Genomic DNA, 15,976 nt, shown 5'->3' with positions numbered 1-15,976 from the left:
TAGTTTTGTTTATAATCTATCGTGTTTATGCTAGTTATATCGTCCCCCCCCCCGCCATTACAGATGGATGAAGCTAATGCATAAATGCTTTCAACCAGAGTTGGAAAGCGTTGCACGAGATGATGAAGCATAGCGCGGAAGCACTCTGGCTGGATTAATACCTGCAGCTCCTCCGACTCGGGCCGGTCCCGGTTGCGCTCGCTCGCCTCGCGGCGTGCGCTGTAGTCCAGCAGCTTGTCGTAACGCTTCTGCACGAGCTTGTGCGGCCCCGCAAAGGAGGCCAGCAGGGCGGACAGAGGAGAGATCACCAGCCGGTCCACGCGATCCTTCTGGAAGCGTCGCGAAGCGAGCAAGCACGACGGGTCACGTCGTTAGCGTTCCAGTGGCAACTACAGATGAAAGCAGAAGTTCACATTGATGATGACTGTCCGAGTGCTTCACTCTGGTTAAGTTTTATTTTGTTTTCTATATTTGTATTTTACCATAATTTTTTTCGCGATTGTGCTGTTGGTGTCAGGTCACGAGACGAAGGATCCATCTCTCGCAGCAATGTGCGACTCTCCATTTTAGGGAATGGCCCAAAGAAGCAGATATCTCTGATATCTCATCCAGTAACACTGTGTGGTCCACACAGTGGGGGGCAGCACTTCTCCACCCACCCTGCTGCAGAGTAATTGTCTGTCACATGACAGCGAAAACGATATTTGTAATACTCACAGCTGGAATTTAGTAAACAAAAATTAGTGCACAACCAAATTTAATTATCGTTTTATGCATAGTCATTGAGGGGTGGGGGTTGAGACCATCACTCCACTTAAGAGCCCAGTTTGAACACAGGTGGCTAGCCGGATTTGAACACATTAACTCACCAGTGCCAGCTCGGCTCAGTACTTTGACATCTGAGCTACCCAGGCACTTCTAGTTCAGTCACCTTTATTTAGAATATGCCATTGCCAGTTTGATTCGGTACAGTGATTGTCAATCCGTCCTACATGCACTACGTACAAACTGAGGGAAGGACTCGGTGGCGATGTGCCGGCACGTTTGCTGGTAGCGATCGGCGTCGGGTTTGGCGTGAAGCGCCGAGAAGCTGGAGGAGCACTGAAGCTCGGCAGCCAGAGCTTCCTGAGCGGGGAACGGCACACGGCAGAGCAGGACACCGTGCGATTCACGCGACAGAGCAACAGTGGTGACACAGAGCCACAACAAAGATCGCCCCCGCCCCTCGACGTACAGCCGACCGTCACTACTAATCCCACCGCATAATTCGCTGAAACACCATTGAAATGTAACTTTAAATCACTTGACAACAATGAAGCAGAGACGTACTCTTAGTTCTTTCAGTAAAGTCACGTAGGTAAAAAATTTAATTTAAATAAAAAAAAAATCACGACGTTTCGGAGGCAATGTCGTGATTTTTATTTTATTTTTATTAATTTTAATTTAATTTTTTACCTACGTGACTTTACCGAAAGAACTAAGAGTATGAATCCTTGCAGTCACGAAAGCTTCAAATCTAGAAGCAGAGACGTGACATCATATAACTATGATGAACCAAGTACGTACATATTGTAGACTTAAAGCTCTTTTGTCAATTCAGTGCCGAATGAGGGCCTCCCGGTGCCGTGCCGGCCATGGGGCTATTTGACTAAACGTCACCGCCGCGCTGGTCAGTGTAGGCTGGTAAAGGTGTTAAGCACAGATTTGGAAGCATATAATTATATTACAACAATAGTTATATATTTTTTTTTTATACCTGAACTGCCCAAGGCTGGTCACCACACAGCACAGCCTTACTATTATAAACATCTGCAGGAGTATGTACTCCATATAAAGATATGTTTTATTATCTTAAACCATACAGCTAAAATGGGCACAGCAATTATAATTACACTCACGACACATACTTTTTCATATTGTGCACCAAGCAGACATAATAACATCTTTAATTTTTTATATGTTTAAAAAACTATACAGATCAACGGCCATATTAATTACACTGAGCATGACGGGAATTCTTCCATTAATCAGTGCGAGACAGTGAGCGAGCACAAAACTGTGCCAGGGTGGCACGTGTCCCGTTTGTACCCGCAGCTGCTGGGTGTAGAGAGAGAGGCTGCGCAGGAAGGACTTGACAGCGCGCTCGAGGCCACGGAAGCCTCGCTCCTCCTCCTCAAATGCCTCGTCCCGGATCTAACACCCACCACACGCACACAAACACCACAATACAACTACACAACACATCAGTTGGTTCACAGCAAGCATTACGATTCGTCATTAATTCTTGGATTTGGCCGCGTAATGAGCTGGCCAATTGTCGTGAAACTATTCCATCATCCGACAATGCCAAAGAAATTACAATGTCCCATGTGAAAGCGTACAACGTGCCAATCCTTAATGTCTCAGCTTCCTAACCAGTAAGGTGAAGAACAATTCTCAACCAAATTTACTAATTAGTTACCATGAAGTTTGCCTTTAAACTGCAACAAATGCACCTCGGATTAGCACGGTTGGCTAGATACAGTGCGAAAGAAGTTCAACATCCACACATTCAGAAGAAGATGCAGAAAGTAATAATACAATTTCTGCATTTTAACTCAACCAGTAAGGTTTGTCATGTAAAAGACGCACCAATTAGTTACTACTTCAGCCCACCGGTGTGTTGGAGAGTAAATCCACAACATTTACAATTTACGTTTCGCTCGTAATTACATCAACCAGCATCATCGGGCGATTTGCCAGAATAGTGAAGCGATCCACCTGCTTCCGGTCTTAAATATAGTAAGACTGACGCCATCACTGTGAACCCATCAGGTGCAGAGATCAGCGGCGGAGGGGGGATTTATTGTAATTAAGCCTGTAGCTGTCAGAGCAGTTAAAATAATTCTCTCAATTTCAATAGATTCTCGAATTAGTCTCGGCCAATAATAATTAGTTTTACACAACACTTCAACATTAGCAAAATCAATTGAGTGTCCTTGTTGGCAACCATGTTCTGCAACTGCCAACAGTTGTGTTTGTGAGTATTTAATATTTATTTGGTGTTTAGTCTTACGCTAATGTTCCGTGCCGTCTGTCCAATAGCATCTGCCACATACGCAATTAATCCGATACACACCTTCTGTTGATAACTTAGGCAATTCATTTCTAGTACTAGTTTTTTTTATTTTGAGTACCGTGCCGAATCTTACTCTAATTTTTTTCAAAAACTCAAGCTAGTTTGTCAGTTTCTCTCGTAATATGGTATTTTTATTGTTTCAATAACATGATCACTTTCAGCAGTATTGCTGCAGTATTTCCGATCTTGGTTAGGCTTTCAATGCTCTGTTAATTTTTGCATTATTGTAGCCATGTAATCATAGAGCTTCTTTAACACGTTTAATCTCGCTCCTCAGACATTCACCATCTGACATGGTTTCATCTCAATGTATGAGTGTCTTGATGAGAGATGCTTTCCGTGCGGGGTGATGGAAATCTGCCTTCAGATAGGCATCAGTGTGCGTTTCCTTTTGGTAAACGTTGTGTGTTATTTTGCCATTTAGGCCGCATCTGAGAAAAATATTCAGGAATGAGAGTGTGTTATTCACCTCCACTTCCATTGTGAACTGGATGGCCGGGTTTTCCGAATTGAGATAAGTTAGAAATTAATTAAGTGTATCTTTACTATGTGGCCAAACAACCCAAGTGTCATCCACATTTCTTAACCGAAAAGATGGTTTTAGTGTACTTGTAGCAAGTGCTCTTGCTTCAACTTTTCCATGGACAGATTCGGTATAGCAGGAAACAAAGGAGAGCCCATTGCTTTGTTATTACTCGATATGCTAGTAAATAAGACAGGTTTAACAAAAGATATTCCAAAACTAGCTGACCATTGTTTAAATAGCACTTACTTCTTAGGGACAGGTGATTTCTTTAAACAAAACAGTTGGAATATAACATTTTGCAGAGAGCAGCAGTTAGTCATAGGCAAACAAAGTGAGAGATTCCTTGTACTGCCTGCACAGGCTTGTAGGGGTAAGTGTTATTAGTGAGCTCATTAAAAACTGTGGTGTGGCCAGTAGCACACCTGGTTGCCTTTGTCTGCCCAGGCTAATGTTTACGCACGGTAAACAGTGACTCATTTGAAGAGGATTGGATGGAAAGGAGGCCTAGAAGCATTTAGATATTTGCCACTAATGTTGGCTGTGACGTGAATCAAACTTTGGACACCGGGTTCGAAGCTCAGTGGCTGAACACACGACTACTCCACACACCACGCCACGCGTAGACACACAGACAAAACTACTACGTGCATAAATGTATCACAACCAGGCACACGGAACCACGATCGCAATTATGAACCTAATATCGCTGGAAGTCGCCCTATGAAACCGAGTGCGCACCTTCAATCTTATCGAACGAAAATGCGCCACAACCGAAAACAGTCCAAAATCGTTTGCACATACAAAGGTGCCGCAGTGGGAAAATGAGCTCAGCTAACCAGGTGGCGCCACTGTACCTGGGAAGCCATGCCTGTCAGATGCTTGAGGTGGCCACTGACGCGGCTTGACTTCTTCAGAATGGAATGCATGTTCAGTTTGGAGAGCTTGTCAATCAGTGAAGAATCATCATCTTTTCTGTACTTGACCACTGCCGAGAAATTGAATAACGTCAGAAAATAACAATTAAAAAAGGCAACGGTGATGTGTCACCACCACGTCAAGAAACCACGTGCTCAGGAGTATCTCTGACAGCACAGCGTGGGGGACGCGTGGCAAGCACCATGCACACACCAAGGCCGTATTCTTCATCACGGCTCAGCTCAGGCTTGCCTCTGGCTCAAGTGAGATGGCTCAAAGACATGCTTAACTTGAGCCAGCTCTGGACAAGGTCTCAGCCATGCTCAGGATTTCCATGAGCTGAGCCTCAGTCAAGCCATGGGCTCAGCCATTTGAAAATAACTGAGCGGCTCAAGCCTGAAATGAGCCGTGTTAAGGGGTCATGCCAGAGCCTAGCCGTGACTGTGAATATGGCCTTACATAGAGACCATGTGCAGACAGGGAAGAGCGACCCTCAAGACAGACATGAAAAAGATAGACACAAACCCACAGAGACATATGTGCAGATACAAGAAGAGCGACGAATACGTACAAATCCACATAGCCAAGGAGAAAAATCTGATGATCGTTGGGGGGGGACCCTAAAACAGTTGAGACTGACTAGGGTCAGCGCTGGAGAAGTGCACCAAGCGTCCCAATGGCACCAACCAAGTTCACGCTCCGTTGCAGAAATTCACCGTTAGGGTGGCCCACAACCACAGCTCGACTGACCCCCTATCCAAAAGGAGCTGGAGCAAACACGACTAACCCAGGTCCTTCCGGCGCTTGAACTCGTTGATGTTGTGGTTGAGCTGTCGCAAGGCGACGAGCGCTTTGCTCAGCGACGGCTGGTCAGGGTGAGACGGTGGCGTGGCTCCCAGGAGCTCGGTCAGCAGCAGCGGGTAGCGCATCACCCTCTGCACTGGCTTGATGAGCAGTGCCCCCAGGTTTATATAGTTGGACCTTTCCCTGGTTATAATGAAAAATCACCCGTCAGAAATGTCAACGTAAACACACCAACCTCTCGCATGCAAGCAATCATGTCTGTTGCTTACAAAAACATACGAGGGTTACATTTTCAGATGTATTGGTTTGGGTGATGTAGGTTTTGGATACACCTTGGCCAGGAAATGACATTTCAGCAACAACACTGAATCCGAGCGTGTGAATCACTGCATGCTTGGGTTTTAAATAAACGCACTGCTAAAAGCAAGTAACATTTCCAAAACATATACACATATGTCACCTCATATTTTTGAGACACACTGCCATCTGTGCCTTGATGTCCTCATCCTTCTCGAAGGCCTCCAAGAGCGAGATCGCGTCATCGTGGTTGCGGCAGTACACCTTGTAGACCTCCTCAAGCTCGCTTTTGAAGGCGAGGAAGATCTCGCCTAGAGACAACAAGCCGTCGTCACCGTGAGATACCCGGCCATCGGCAGATAACGTAGCTGGCATGTAGGTTGAACTGCTTTCGCACCGTACGTAACCAACCGTGCTAATTATCGATGGAACTGCGAACCAAAATGTATTAAATACCCAATGCATATCCAGTCAACTAACAAAAATTGTACTCTCAGCTTTCAGCTTGTTTAATAAATGAAGAGGGCAATAGACTATGCGGCGTTTACCACGTACCGATCTTCTGGTCGTCGGGGCGGGCGATGTGGACGGCTGACTGCAGTGACTCGTAGAAGCGGGCGTTCACTTCTAGCACTGCCTCCAGGTTCCCAAACAGCCCCTCCACATCCAGATTGGCCACCTGGGACAGAGAGCGTTCCATCAGTCTTCCACGTCGGCAACGGCATGCGGCGCGGTCCAATCGGCAAGGCGACAACATCGCACCACTGTGGTGACACGTCTACATTCATCGCTGATTCTCATCTGTTGTCCTGCCCCTCCATTGCAGTGCGTAACATCTTTCTAGGGCCCCCCACCTCTCAACCCCCAAACCCAAGGATTCTGCAGGCATGGAGAGAGGAAATATTTTCCAGAGCTCAGCATGGAAAGCTCCAAGTAAAATTAAACCCGGACCCATAGCCTTGAAAATTACTCAATTGGGCTTAAACTTAGCAATAAATTAGCTTCATTACACAATCAATTAGCTCCAAGTCACTCTTGCAAATGAGAATCATCCTGGTCTCTTGACTTTTCGCCTGGTTAAAAATAATAATTTTTGAACATTATGAAAATTATTTCCCCCAGCCATCTGTGCTATCAACTCAATACGACTAATCAAGCAAAGGCTCATAATCTTACACTTTTCCTCCACCAATAATTGACATCTTTTTCTATTTAAAAAATGGCCATTTCCTGTAGTGTCTTAAGATTTGGTCACATTTAGATGCTATGTATTTCCAAATTGCACTGTAACTTCATGTTACAGTGCAATTTGTATACTCAAATTGTAGTGTAACTTGATATACAGTCCTCCGATTACCAATAGATTCCTCCCTTTTCATCTCGTGAGTGGAGCACGGTGAAAGTATAAGAAAACAAAAGTGCAACATGTGATTCAACCCCAAAGACCACGCACACTTGTATTATGAGGATTAAGAGTGGCTACGAAAACCTACCCATTAAATTGTGTGACAAACTGCACTGTGCTGCGACGCAAGACAAAATTAGTCGACCTGTGTTTTCCTGAGCGGGATGTAGATCTCCTCCCTGCAGAACTGCAGGTCGGCCAAGTAGTCCCTCTCGGTTCGCAGCAGCTCCTCCAGCACCATCTTGCGCTTCTCCAGCGCTCGGCCCGGCTGAGGCCCCTGCAGCGCTCTAGCCTCGGGGGCGGCGCCGTTCGGTGGCCCACCCACGTGGGCGGCGCCCCCGTTCATCGGAGCAGAAGGCCCACTCAGCAGCGTCATGTCATCTGAGAAGTTCAAAAGGGACGGCTTCGTAAATCAAAAATAAATACGCGTAACGGCAAGCGGGTGATGCTTTCAGTGTGCAACGTAGAAAGGTAAAGGTGTGCAGCCCTGTGGTTGCTTGTGCCACGGCTGGCAAAAGGGCCTCCACTAGAGAAAGCTCCAGAGACCACCTGATCTACTCTTGCATGCTGGCCATCAACTAACTGTGACCCAACTATTTACACTGCCGTGTGAAGAGAGGTGGGGATAATTAGCAAGCCCAATGTTTTAACTGCCACGCCAGGAGGTCAGATCAAACCGGCGACCTCTGGATTGCAAGTCCAGTGTGCTAACCATTACACCGTGGTTTAGTACCGCATAATTAATGTATACATAAGTATAAGCAATTGCTTGACCAAATCAGCCAGAATGTGCTGGATCGAAAGCTAATCAGGATTCATTCTGGAGAGTTCGTGGATAGTAGAGTGGTGACCACTATGCACAGCAGGTTATAATAGACTGCTAGGCAGCATGGTGGGAAGCAGAGGGCAATGCAGCAAGAGACAATGTTGTACTCTTTGTTCACACATCTATGATTCTCATCTTCCAATACCCGCACTGTCCAGCATTCTGAAGTATGGCCAAATTACACCTATGACCTACATCACAGAATATTGTGACATCCAAATGGGAGTGAACTTTTTATAATTTTAGTTTGAAAAACAGAAAAAAATATCCACCAATACACAAGTCATGACTTTTACTGCAAATTGTGATATTTTAAGACTACTAGTGTACTATCTAGCTAGCTTACCCCACCTAGTCAATGCTCTTACGTTATCTCCATACATGAGTGGTTCGAACAAGCACATGAGAAATGAGGCACCTGTTTGCCTCTGCCGGTCTGGCCGCCCTTGGCCCAGTCCTCTGTATGTTCTGCATTAGCCATACAGCTTTGCTTCAATGCCATCACCAAGGACTTGGGCTAATCCATGGAAACGGCAAACAGCAATTCTAAATTGCCCAGCCACGGCAGGCTGAACATAAAATCCCACAACATTCGAGTGTATTTGCTCTCCCGCAAAAAATGTACATAACACAATTACACTTGCAGTGCCCAACTCATTATGTAGCATACACAAACTAATGTTGTGTTGCTGTGGGGCACTGTGGGTAAAAGTATATAAAGCAAACTCTGTTCTATCTCAAATTCTTTGGGTCTTTCGGTAAAGTCACGTAGAACAAAAAAGATCTGTTCTATCTCCACACATAAAACTATAGTTTTCAGTCCATCAGCCGACCAGTGTTCCAGAGCAATATCATCAAGCAGCATTTTTTGACTTAAGCAAACTCTGTACAAGTTTTGACCAATGGCTCTTCCCATTAAGATCTGGTAGTCCACCAGCTTTTTTTAAAACAATTCTTATTGTTGAGACCCAAATATTGCAACAAATGTCGTTTGATACTTTTAGTCTGGATAGCAAACCGACTTAAGCACTAAAATACATCTTTGTGTGGAGGAAAAAACGGAGTTATGCTCATATATACGTAATTATGCAGTGGTTGAGCACACGGAGTGCGTTTCATTTTTCCCAACGCAGCACAAAGGCGTCTCTCTCGTCTCCCCATCCACCCCAACAGTGATTTCCATCACAGCCCCTGTGCGAAAGCCCCGCCCGGTTACAGAGGCATGTTCACGCCGCCTGCACTGGCTTGCTGTGGCATTGTGCGTGAGATGGGGGTGACCTGCCGGGCGTGAGAACACAGGGGGAGCGGGGGGGGAGCACGGGGGGGCACGGGGGGCACGGGGGGGGGAGCACGGGGGGGGGCACGGGGGGGGGGAGCACGGGGGGGGGCACGGGGGGGGGCGCACGCGCCGTCGCGTGAGCCGCCGCCGCCCACCCCCGTGTGGCGGTCTCGCCCTTCCTCGCCCCCCCCCCCACCCCCCCAGCTGCTTGCGAGTAATTACCGACATATCCCGCTAGAACAACACGGTGAAGATTATAGAGAAAACAACATTTTAATCAAAGCTGCGACATGACCCCCAGGAATCCCAATGCACTTTCCGAATGTTCCTCCGCATCCCCCCCCCCCCCCTCTGTTGCTTACGAGTAGCGGTCAGCTTTTGATCAATAGGGTGATCCATTTATAGATACTATACAATGAGAATAGAGAGATATTACAGATCAAACGAAGTATTAACTCAGAGCCTCTCCATGTCTAGCTCTCTGATGTGTTCGCTCCACGTGCTGGGAGCTACACAGCACAACCCTGCAAACCTACAGTGGTAATCTTGTCCATGTCTTGGACAAATCTCATAACGCAAATTAAATCTGTTAACACGCGACACACTCAATCATAGGCAGTATCAAGATGCCTCACAACGCTTCATTATGCGCAAGCTGAGGTCATTGCTCCCGCACATGTGACGTGGACAAGGTCGACGGTGAGTGGAGCATCTCCAAACGGACCTCCATGCTCATTGAAACTGCACACTAAACTTTTTAACATTGTAAATCCACATGAAACAAGCTGCATGCATGTATAACTCCTTTAACATTGCACGTAGCCAGCCGTGCTCATCGGAGGTGCGAAGCTGGGCCGAAGCCACAACGAGGGTGTTAGTAACATTTACGCACCAGCAGCAACTGTTACTGTAACATACACAGGCGAAGAAATTCGCGATCCCTTTGGGAGTTCATCAGAATCGCCGTTTCTAATTAAGCCATTTGAATCGGTCTGGATACGCAAGGTTAAGTGTCAGCTCTTTTCAAGAGACAATAGAGGACAAAGGCTACGGGGTGCATCGCTTGTTCCAATTGTGAGAGCAGATGACAACTGGTCAGAGAGTAACACAGTAGGCGGCGCGGCCTTATAAAGTCAACAAACTTCACGTACAACAACTGAGCTGCAGTTAAAACAGCAGAACACTCCGTACCTGTATAGAAAGACGCCACCTCTAGCATCACACATACGTCGTCGCACGTTGCTGCGGAAGAGGCGCGCGTGGGATATAAGTTCTCCTCGCTGGGAGCGAGCCCGTCCTTCCAGCACGGCCATGAGCCTCTCTCTCGCTACGTTTTTGTTTTCTCTTCCCCCAGACACAAGAGCGGCTGGGTCCAACCTGTACCGCCCACCCACCAAACCCAGCAGCCCGTTCCACAAAACAACCCCAAAGCTCCCAGTACAAACAAGGGGCCTTTTCAGCCGCACGGCAATTAACATCTCAATGGGCCAGCTCTGGCCAAAGATGAGATAACAAAAGGCAGCCCCCCCCCCAGCAGAAGAGAAAACGTGGGGAGGATCATTGTACACCACGAGCGTCCAAGTACAGCATTATCAAATTACATGACCGCCGAGGTAAATAGTCTTGGCATACAGAAGTAAAAAATGTGCGAATGTAACACTAAAAGTAACAGTTCATGTATGTTTTAACTCAAGATACCACAAAGTAAAATACAATATCCACTGCATTTTACTCTAGTGCCGAGTGGAACAAATGCACAAAGGCCAAATACCTCTGATGGGCCACGGCCAGCAGACAACCCACGGGTTTCTGGTAAAAGTTTGTGTTCCTAAAGCAGTAACATCAAATGCACTCTCTAGCGTCCAAAATATTTCACATGCCAGCAAACGTCAGGATGAGGTCAGCTCGTGACAGCCCAGTAACTGGAAAATGAACTCGAAAGCAAATACACTTTTACCGGAGCCATATACACACACGAGCACGTATGCTCAGTGCGCAGCTGTTTCCCAGTAACGCACGTATGGCACCGCGCTTGAAAACACGGCAGTCTCGATGGCAGATTGTAGCCACACTTACCCAACGCGTTTAAGTTGTTGTAGATGCCACATTGCTCTGCCGGATGCGTCCAACGTATGCCCAACACTTCACAATTCAAACAAAAACAACTTCCAATTGCTATTTACAGTACAGTAAAGTCGGCGCCATAATCGACTCCTCCTGGCAATGCGGGGTTTGGACTTTGCTTCATCTTCGCAATGTTCTGTTGCACTTAGAGCTCAGGTAATGCTGTTGTTACCGAATAATAATCATGCTAAGAGCAATACGAATAATTTATTTGACATACTTAAAAAAATACTCTGCATGTGCAGTTTTAAAACATCCGAATGGTGTATCTGCCCCAAAGTGGGCAAAAGCAAGCCTGCTCTTTTTCAAGCGAAACTGATGACTCAATGGTAAGCATGTAAACCCGTCTTCCGCTCAGGTCAAATTACACCTGTTATCTCGGCCTATGCGAGAGCAAAGAAGAACAGCATCCCCCTCCCCGCCTCTCCACCACTGGGTGCCAGCAATGGCACGTGACCGTATCACCTGACCCCCATGAGACCTTGTGTGAGGACCAAATGCAGCCATGCTTATACCCATGACAAGGTGGTCGTACCAGCAGCAGCGGCGGCAAACCCACCCAAGCAGGTTTGTCAGCATTTCTAACGTGCGGAAGGCGCCACAGAAGCAGCAGTTTGTATACGATTGCCACTAATGTGTATATTACTTTGGAATCAAGACTATGGCATTTAAAACCTATGTAGCATACATCTTGACTTAAAGCTTTCGTGACTGCAGGAATTCCTATTCTTTGGGTCTTTCGGTAAAGTCATGTAGATAGCTTCAAAGAAAATAACAAATAACTATGTAGCATGCAGCGAAATTGATTGTCAATACGCAAAGATATGCAATGCCTAATCGTAAACAAGGGGAAATCAAAGTCACACACATAGGGGCTTAGGACAGGTTTGTCAGGTTTCCAGTTCTAGATGAAATGATTTGGTAAACACTATTCGGGCTTCTGTTGCCAGTGATTAAAATTACAGATAACGTTCCTGAATACTTTTGAAATTGCAATAGTCCATATGAATGGAAATTATTTGTTATTAAAAGCAGGAGCACATCGCCATATTGCTATCGTCTGAAAACTGCAATACACAATGTAACTGATATTGGCCCAAACATCCCGATGCTAACAATTTATCAGCAAATTACTAATTTGGGGTTACACATGGCAAGATTGCATCCCCTACCACAAAGCAATAGCAGGACCCTCCTGACAAAAAGAGTGTTTAGACTTGGATAGGCTTTCCTGGGTAAACAAGCCTAACAACAATTATTATTCTTACAACATTCTAAATCCAAAAACAATAACGTGTTTTCAAAAGAGCCACTGAACGCCAAGCGCAGCAACACCGTACCTGCCAAATGTCTCCTTGCGACTCGAGTGAGGACGCCCGAAATCCTCGCAAAGAAACAAAGCAGGCGTCTGTGTTGGTGGGCCCTCATGTCTGCAGCTGGCGCCCTGTGCCTGCCCAGTAGGGACCACTGGCACACGGCCTACCCCGAGGGCAGCAATGTGGCACCCGTGCGCTACATCCACAACTGCGTTATTAAATATCTGCCACTGCGGGTCAGGCCATCATCCCAAAGCAAACGCATCCATTTTGTCTCATGCCACGGTTTTGCGATCACCAAATTTGTGTCTTGTTTGCACAATCGATGTCAACGACCGAAGTCATGTAAAATTTGCGAGTAGAGCCGCGTGCAGAATATATATTGGCAAGAGGAGCAGACTAATCGAAACCGCGTGTGCGCACAGATGCAGTCTTGTTATTAAATAGTATTTATGGTGTTGCTTAACAACATCTTTGGTGTAAAAATCATGCCACGTGTTGGGCAAATGTGTACATCCATGCGCAGCAGCAGAAATGTGATGACCAGGCCCTGGCAAAGAGAGAGAGAGGGACTCCCCTCCCTCATTAGAGCATCTCTGCCAACATTCCAGCATTCAACCATATTCCAACCAACGCATTGCGTGCAACTCCACAGCAGCAAGACGCAACATGTGGAAAATATTGAAAATGCTGTGTTGTATGTGTAACCCAATGGGAATTTGAAACGTGTAATCTAAAACATTAAAGTTATCACGCAGATTCCCGAGAGGGCACTGGGACGCTACACCTCATGATAGCCAATTTTCTGTGCAACATCGCATGGGAATTTAAGTTATGTGTATCGAAAACATACGCTCGGGTTTACGTTTTTTTTACTGACTGTATAAAGCACAAGTTGGTCATATACCATAAAAAATAGTGTGTAGCTGATAAATGCATGTACTGCAGTCATACATTGATTAATTGCATACATACAGCACTAAATAAATTTCTTCACCCATCAGTGCACTGACAAAGGGCTATAATAATTGTATATTACTTTTTAAAATGATATATCCACATAATATAACCGTTTCATATATTTAAACATGTAAAATCGAAATTTGCATACGACTGAGCACAAAACCTCAAATCTTAATTACGACTCAGAACATAACATTTCCCACAGGACATAAAAACAATGCCATGACTCACATGATACATGCCCATATGCCCAAATTATAAATTATAATTATTAATCTGCCCAACAGACCACAGCATACACGCGACAATACTCAGAAACACACAACTCTTGGCCTGTTGCTGGAATATGTAGCTGAATATTCTATTTTTTCTCATACAACATCATGAAAAACTACACAGAGTCAGAATACTATCCATAATATAGTTAATAGCCGGACCTGCTTCCAATATATTCTAATTAGTGTACAAGTCACATTGTGTCCCTACTGTTGGTGTTATGTAAAGCGCTGGTATTTGCCACCACAGCCTGCTAACAAGTACTGCACAAAACATATCTCCTGTTCCACTCCCTGCACTGGTGGCTGTAATTTGAATACACGTTCATCTAACATCGTTGTGCAGTTATATGTCTTCCACTGTACCATGTGTGATTTTGCAGTGTGTTGTGTGCATTACACTGAATAAGTCCAAATGTGCTATAATGTGGGAAACACCCCCAACAAGAGGACATCTACCCCAGAGATGCAGAGCTCTGAAATCAGCTCGTACGCAGGTGCTCCTGGGATTGTTGCATTGCGAGAAAATTAGATGGTGACCAGCTTGGAGAGGCCTCCATCCAGCAGTAGATTGAATTATGGTTGATAATGATGATGAACATTAATCTTTAACTAAGCTTTGCCGCCCGTTTACTTAAGACTCGTCTGAGCTGTATCGCCACTAGGTGGCACCACATTACAATTTACTCCAATTCTGGCAATGTGTTCAGGAGATACAATGAAAATGTCGAGGTCTACTAGCCACAAGAGGTCTTCAGGAGAGAGTTGGTGTAGCTTTGTTATTCCTTCATTGCAGGAACGAAGACTACAGTGGTTTACTATATGGTTTACTGTATTTATCGGGTAAGGTTGCCCTTTGGGTTTATTGCCGACGCAACTCAACAACATAAGCAAGATAAGCGGGCTTCCTCACTGCTCCGAACGTGAACCAACGCTAACGGACGGCGCAGTAACAAGGATATGCCCTTGCGCCTAGGAACGGAAACGCACAATCCCTGCAGATCATTGTCAAAAACCTCGACTGCCGCTGGGGCATCCCAAACAAATACAATCACAGTTGGAATGTTTCCATAATAGCAAACCGTCCTGGATTGTTTAAAACTATTTCTAAAGACCAGCATAAATGTTCCATTTCTCTATTAAATGTTCACCATTCATCTCCTCTGGTTAGTGATGTCAGACAAGCACTGTGACACACTGGGTGTGGCAGGGCAAAGTGTCAGGCTGTCAAGCGAGTGTAGCAGAGGGAAAGCCAACAATTTTCCCTTGCCAAATGAATCAAACCCAAAAAACGCACACAGAGTTGTAATGTTCGGGCCTTTAATAACCCTTGAACAAGATCAAAATTGATATTTGTTTGGGGCAGTGTGTCAGTGGTAAAGGTCACAAGGCTATTACAATTTGTTTAACAAATTGTGCAATGCAACAGTAAATTCCACTCCACTTAGTGCAAGTGAAGGAGAATTTATTCCATCAAGCGGTAATATTTAACTCTTAGGTTATTTCCTTGTTACCGTTGTTATTGGAAATGCACAGAATAACTTGTGCTACCTGCGGCAATGTCAAGGTTGCTGTCCTGGCTTCCATGGCTGCCACCAAAATCCAGCAGCTCATCTTCCCTCCCAAGATCTATCAAGTCGTGAGTCTGCAGCTGGGCTGAGGAATAGGATAAAAGAGCAAAGGGAAAGAGCAAATATCAAGCTGAGACATTTAAACAGCGCAGTCTCTGATATCCCCATGATGGTCGCGAATATTATTTAAGCATTTACATTTCTGTAATTAAATGTTAAACCGGTGCAAACTCTATGATTTGCCTATTAAGTCAGTGTGAATGTCCCCAAAGGACTTGACATGGGGTAAATTTGCACTGAACAATGCTAATGTGTTAATGGCAATCCATTCTAGCCAGATTCATGACAACGCGATAATTCACTAGCGTACTGGCGTACGTGGCCGGGCGGAAACACATTTGCCACTTGTTTCAGAGGCTCACAGTTCAAGCCCGGCGGCCACCCTGGTAACTATTGTGGGTGCATTAACTTTCACTGGTTCAAGCCACGTAGAAACATCATTCCTACTGGCAGACTATTTCCACATCCTTGAAAACGTAATGCCTTCGTGGTAGTCT

At 45.5% G+C, this 15,976-nt stretch overlaps 1 protein-coding gene across 1 annotated transcript in view; it reads right to left on the bottom strand.

Annotated features, from left to right (window-relative positions):
* Positions 1-15,976, bottom strand: part of LOC133353048 (dynamin-binding protein-like) — a 40,040-nt gene that overhangs the window by 12,189 nt on the left and 11,875 nt on the right. Inside the window, 9 exon segments of the mRNA XM_061569141.1 lie at positions 162-329; positions 1,006-1,125; positions 2,089-2,193; positions 4,499-4,629; positions 5,347-5,546; positions 5,824-5,971; positions 6,216-6,339; positions 7,211-7,446; positions 15,400-15,504. Coding sequence (XP_061425125.1) covers positions 162-329; positions 1,006-1,125; positions 2,089-2,193; positions 4,499-4,629; positions 5,347-5,546; positions 5,824-5,971; positions 6,216-6,339; positions 7,211-7,446; positions 15,400-15,504 — 1,337 coding nt within the window.

This window comes from Lethenteron reissneri, chromosome 42 (assembly GCF_015708825.2).
Source record: "Lethenteron reissneri isolate LAM-NWPU_2019-01 chromosome 42, ASM1570882v1, whole genome shotgun sequence".
NCBI classification, from domain to species: domain Eukaryota; kingdom Metazoa; phylum Chordata; class Hyperoartia; order Petromyzontiformes; family Petromyzontidae; genus Lethenteron; species Lethenteron reissneri.
This window is presented reverse-complemented; position numbering and strand designations above follow the sequence as displayed.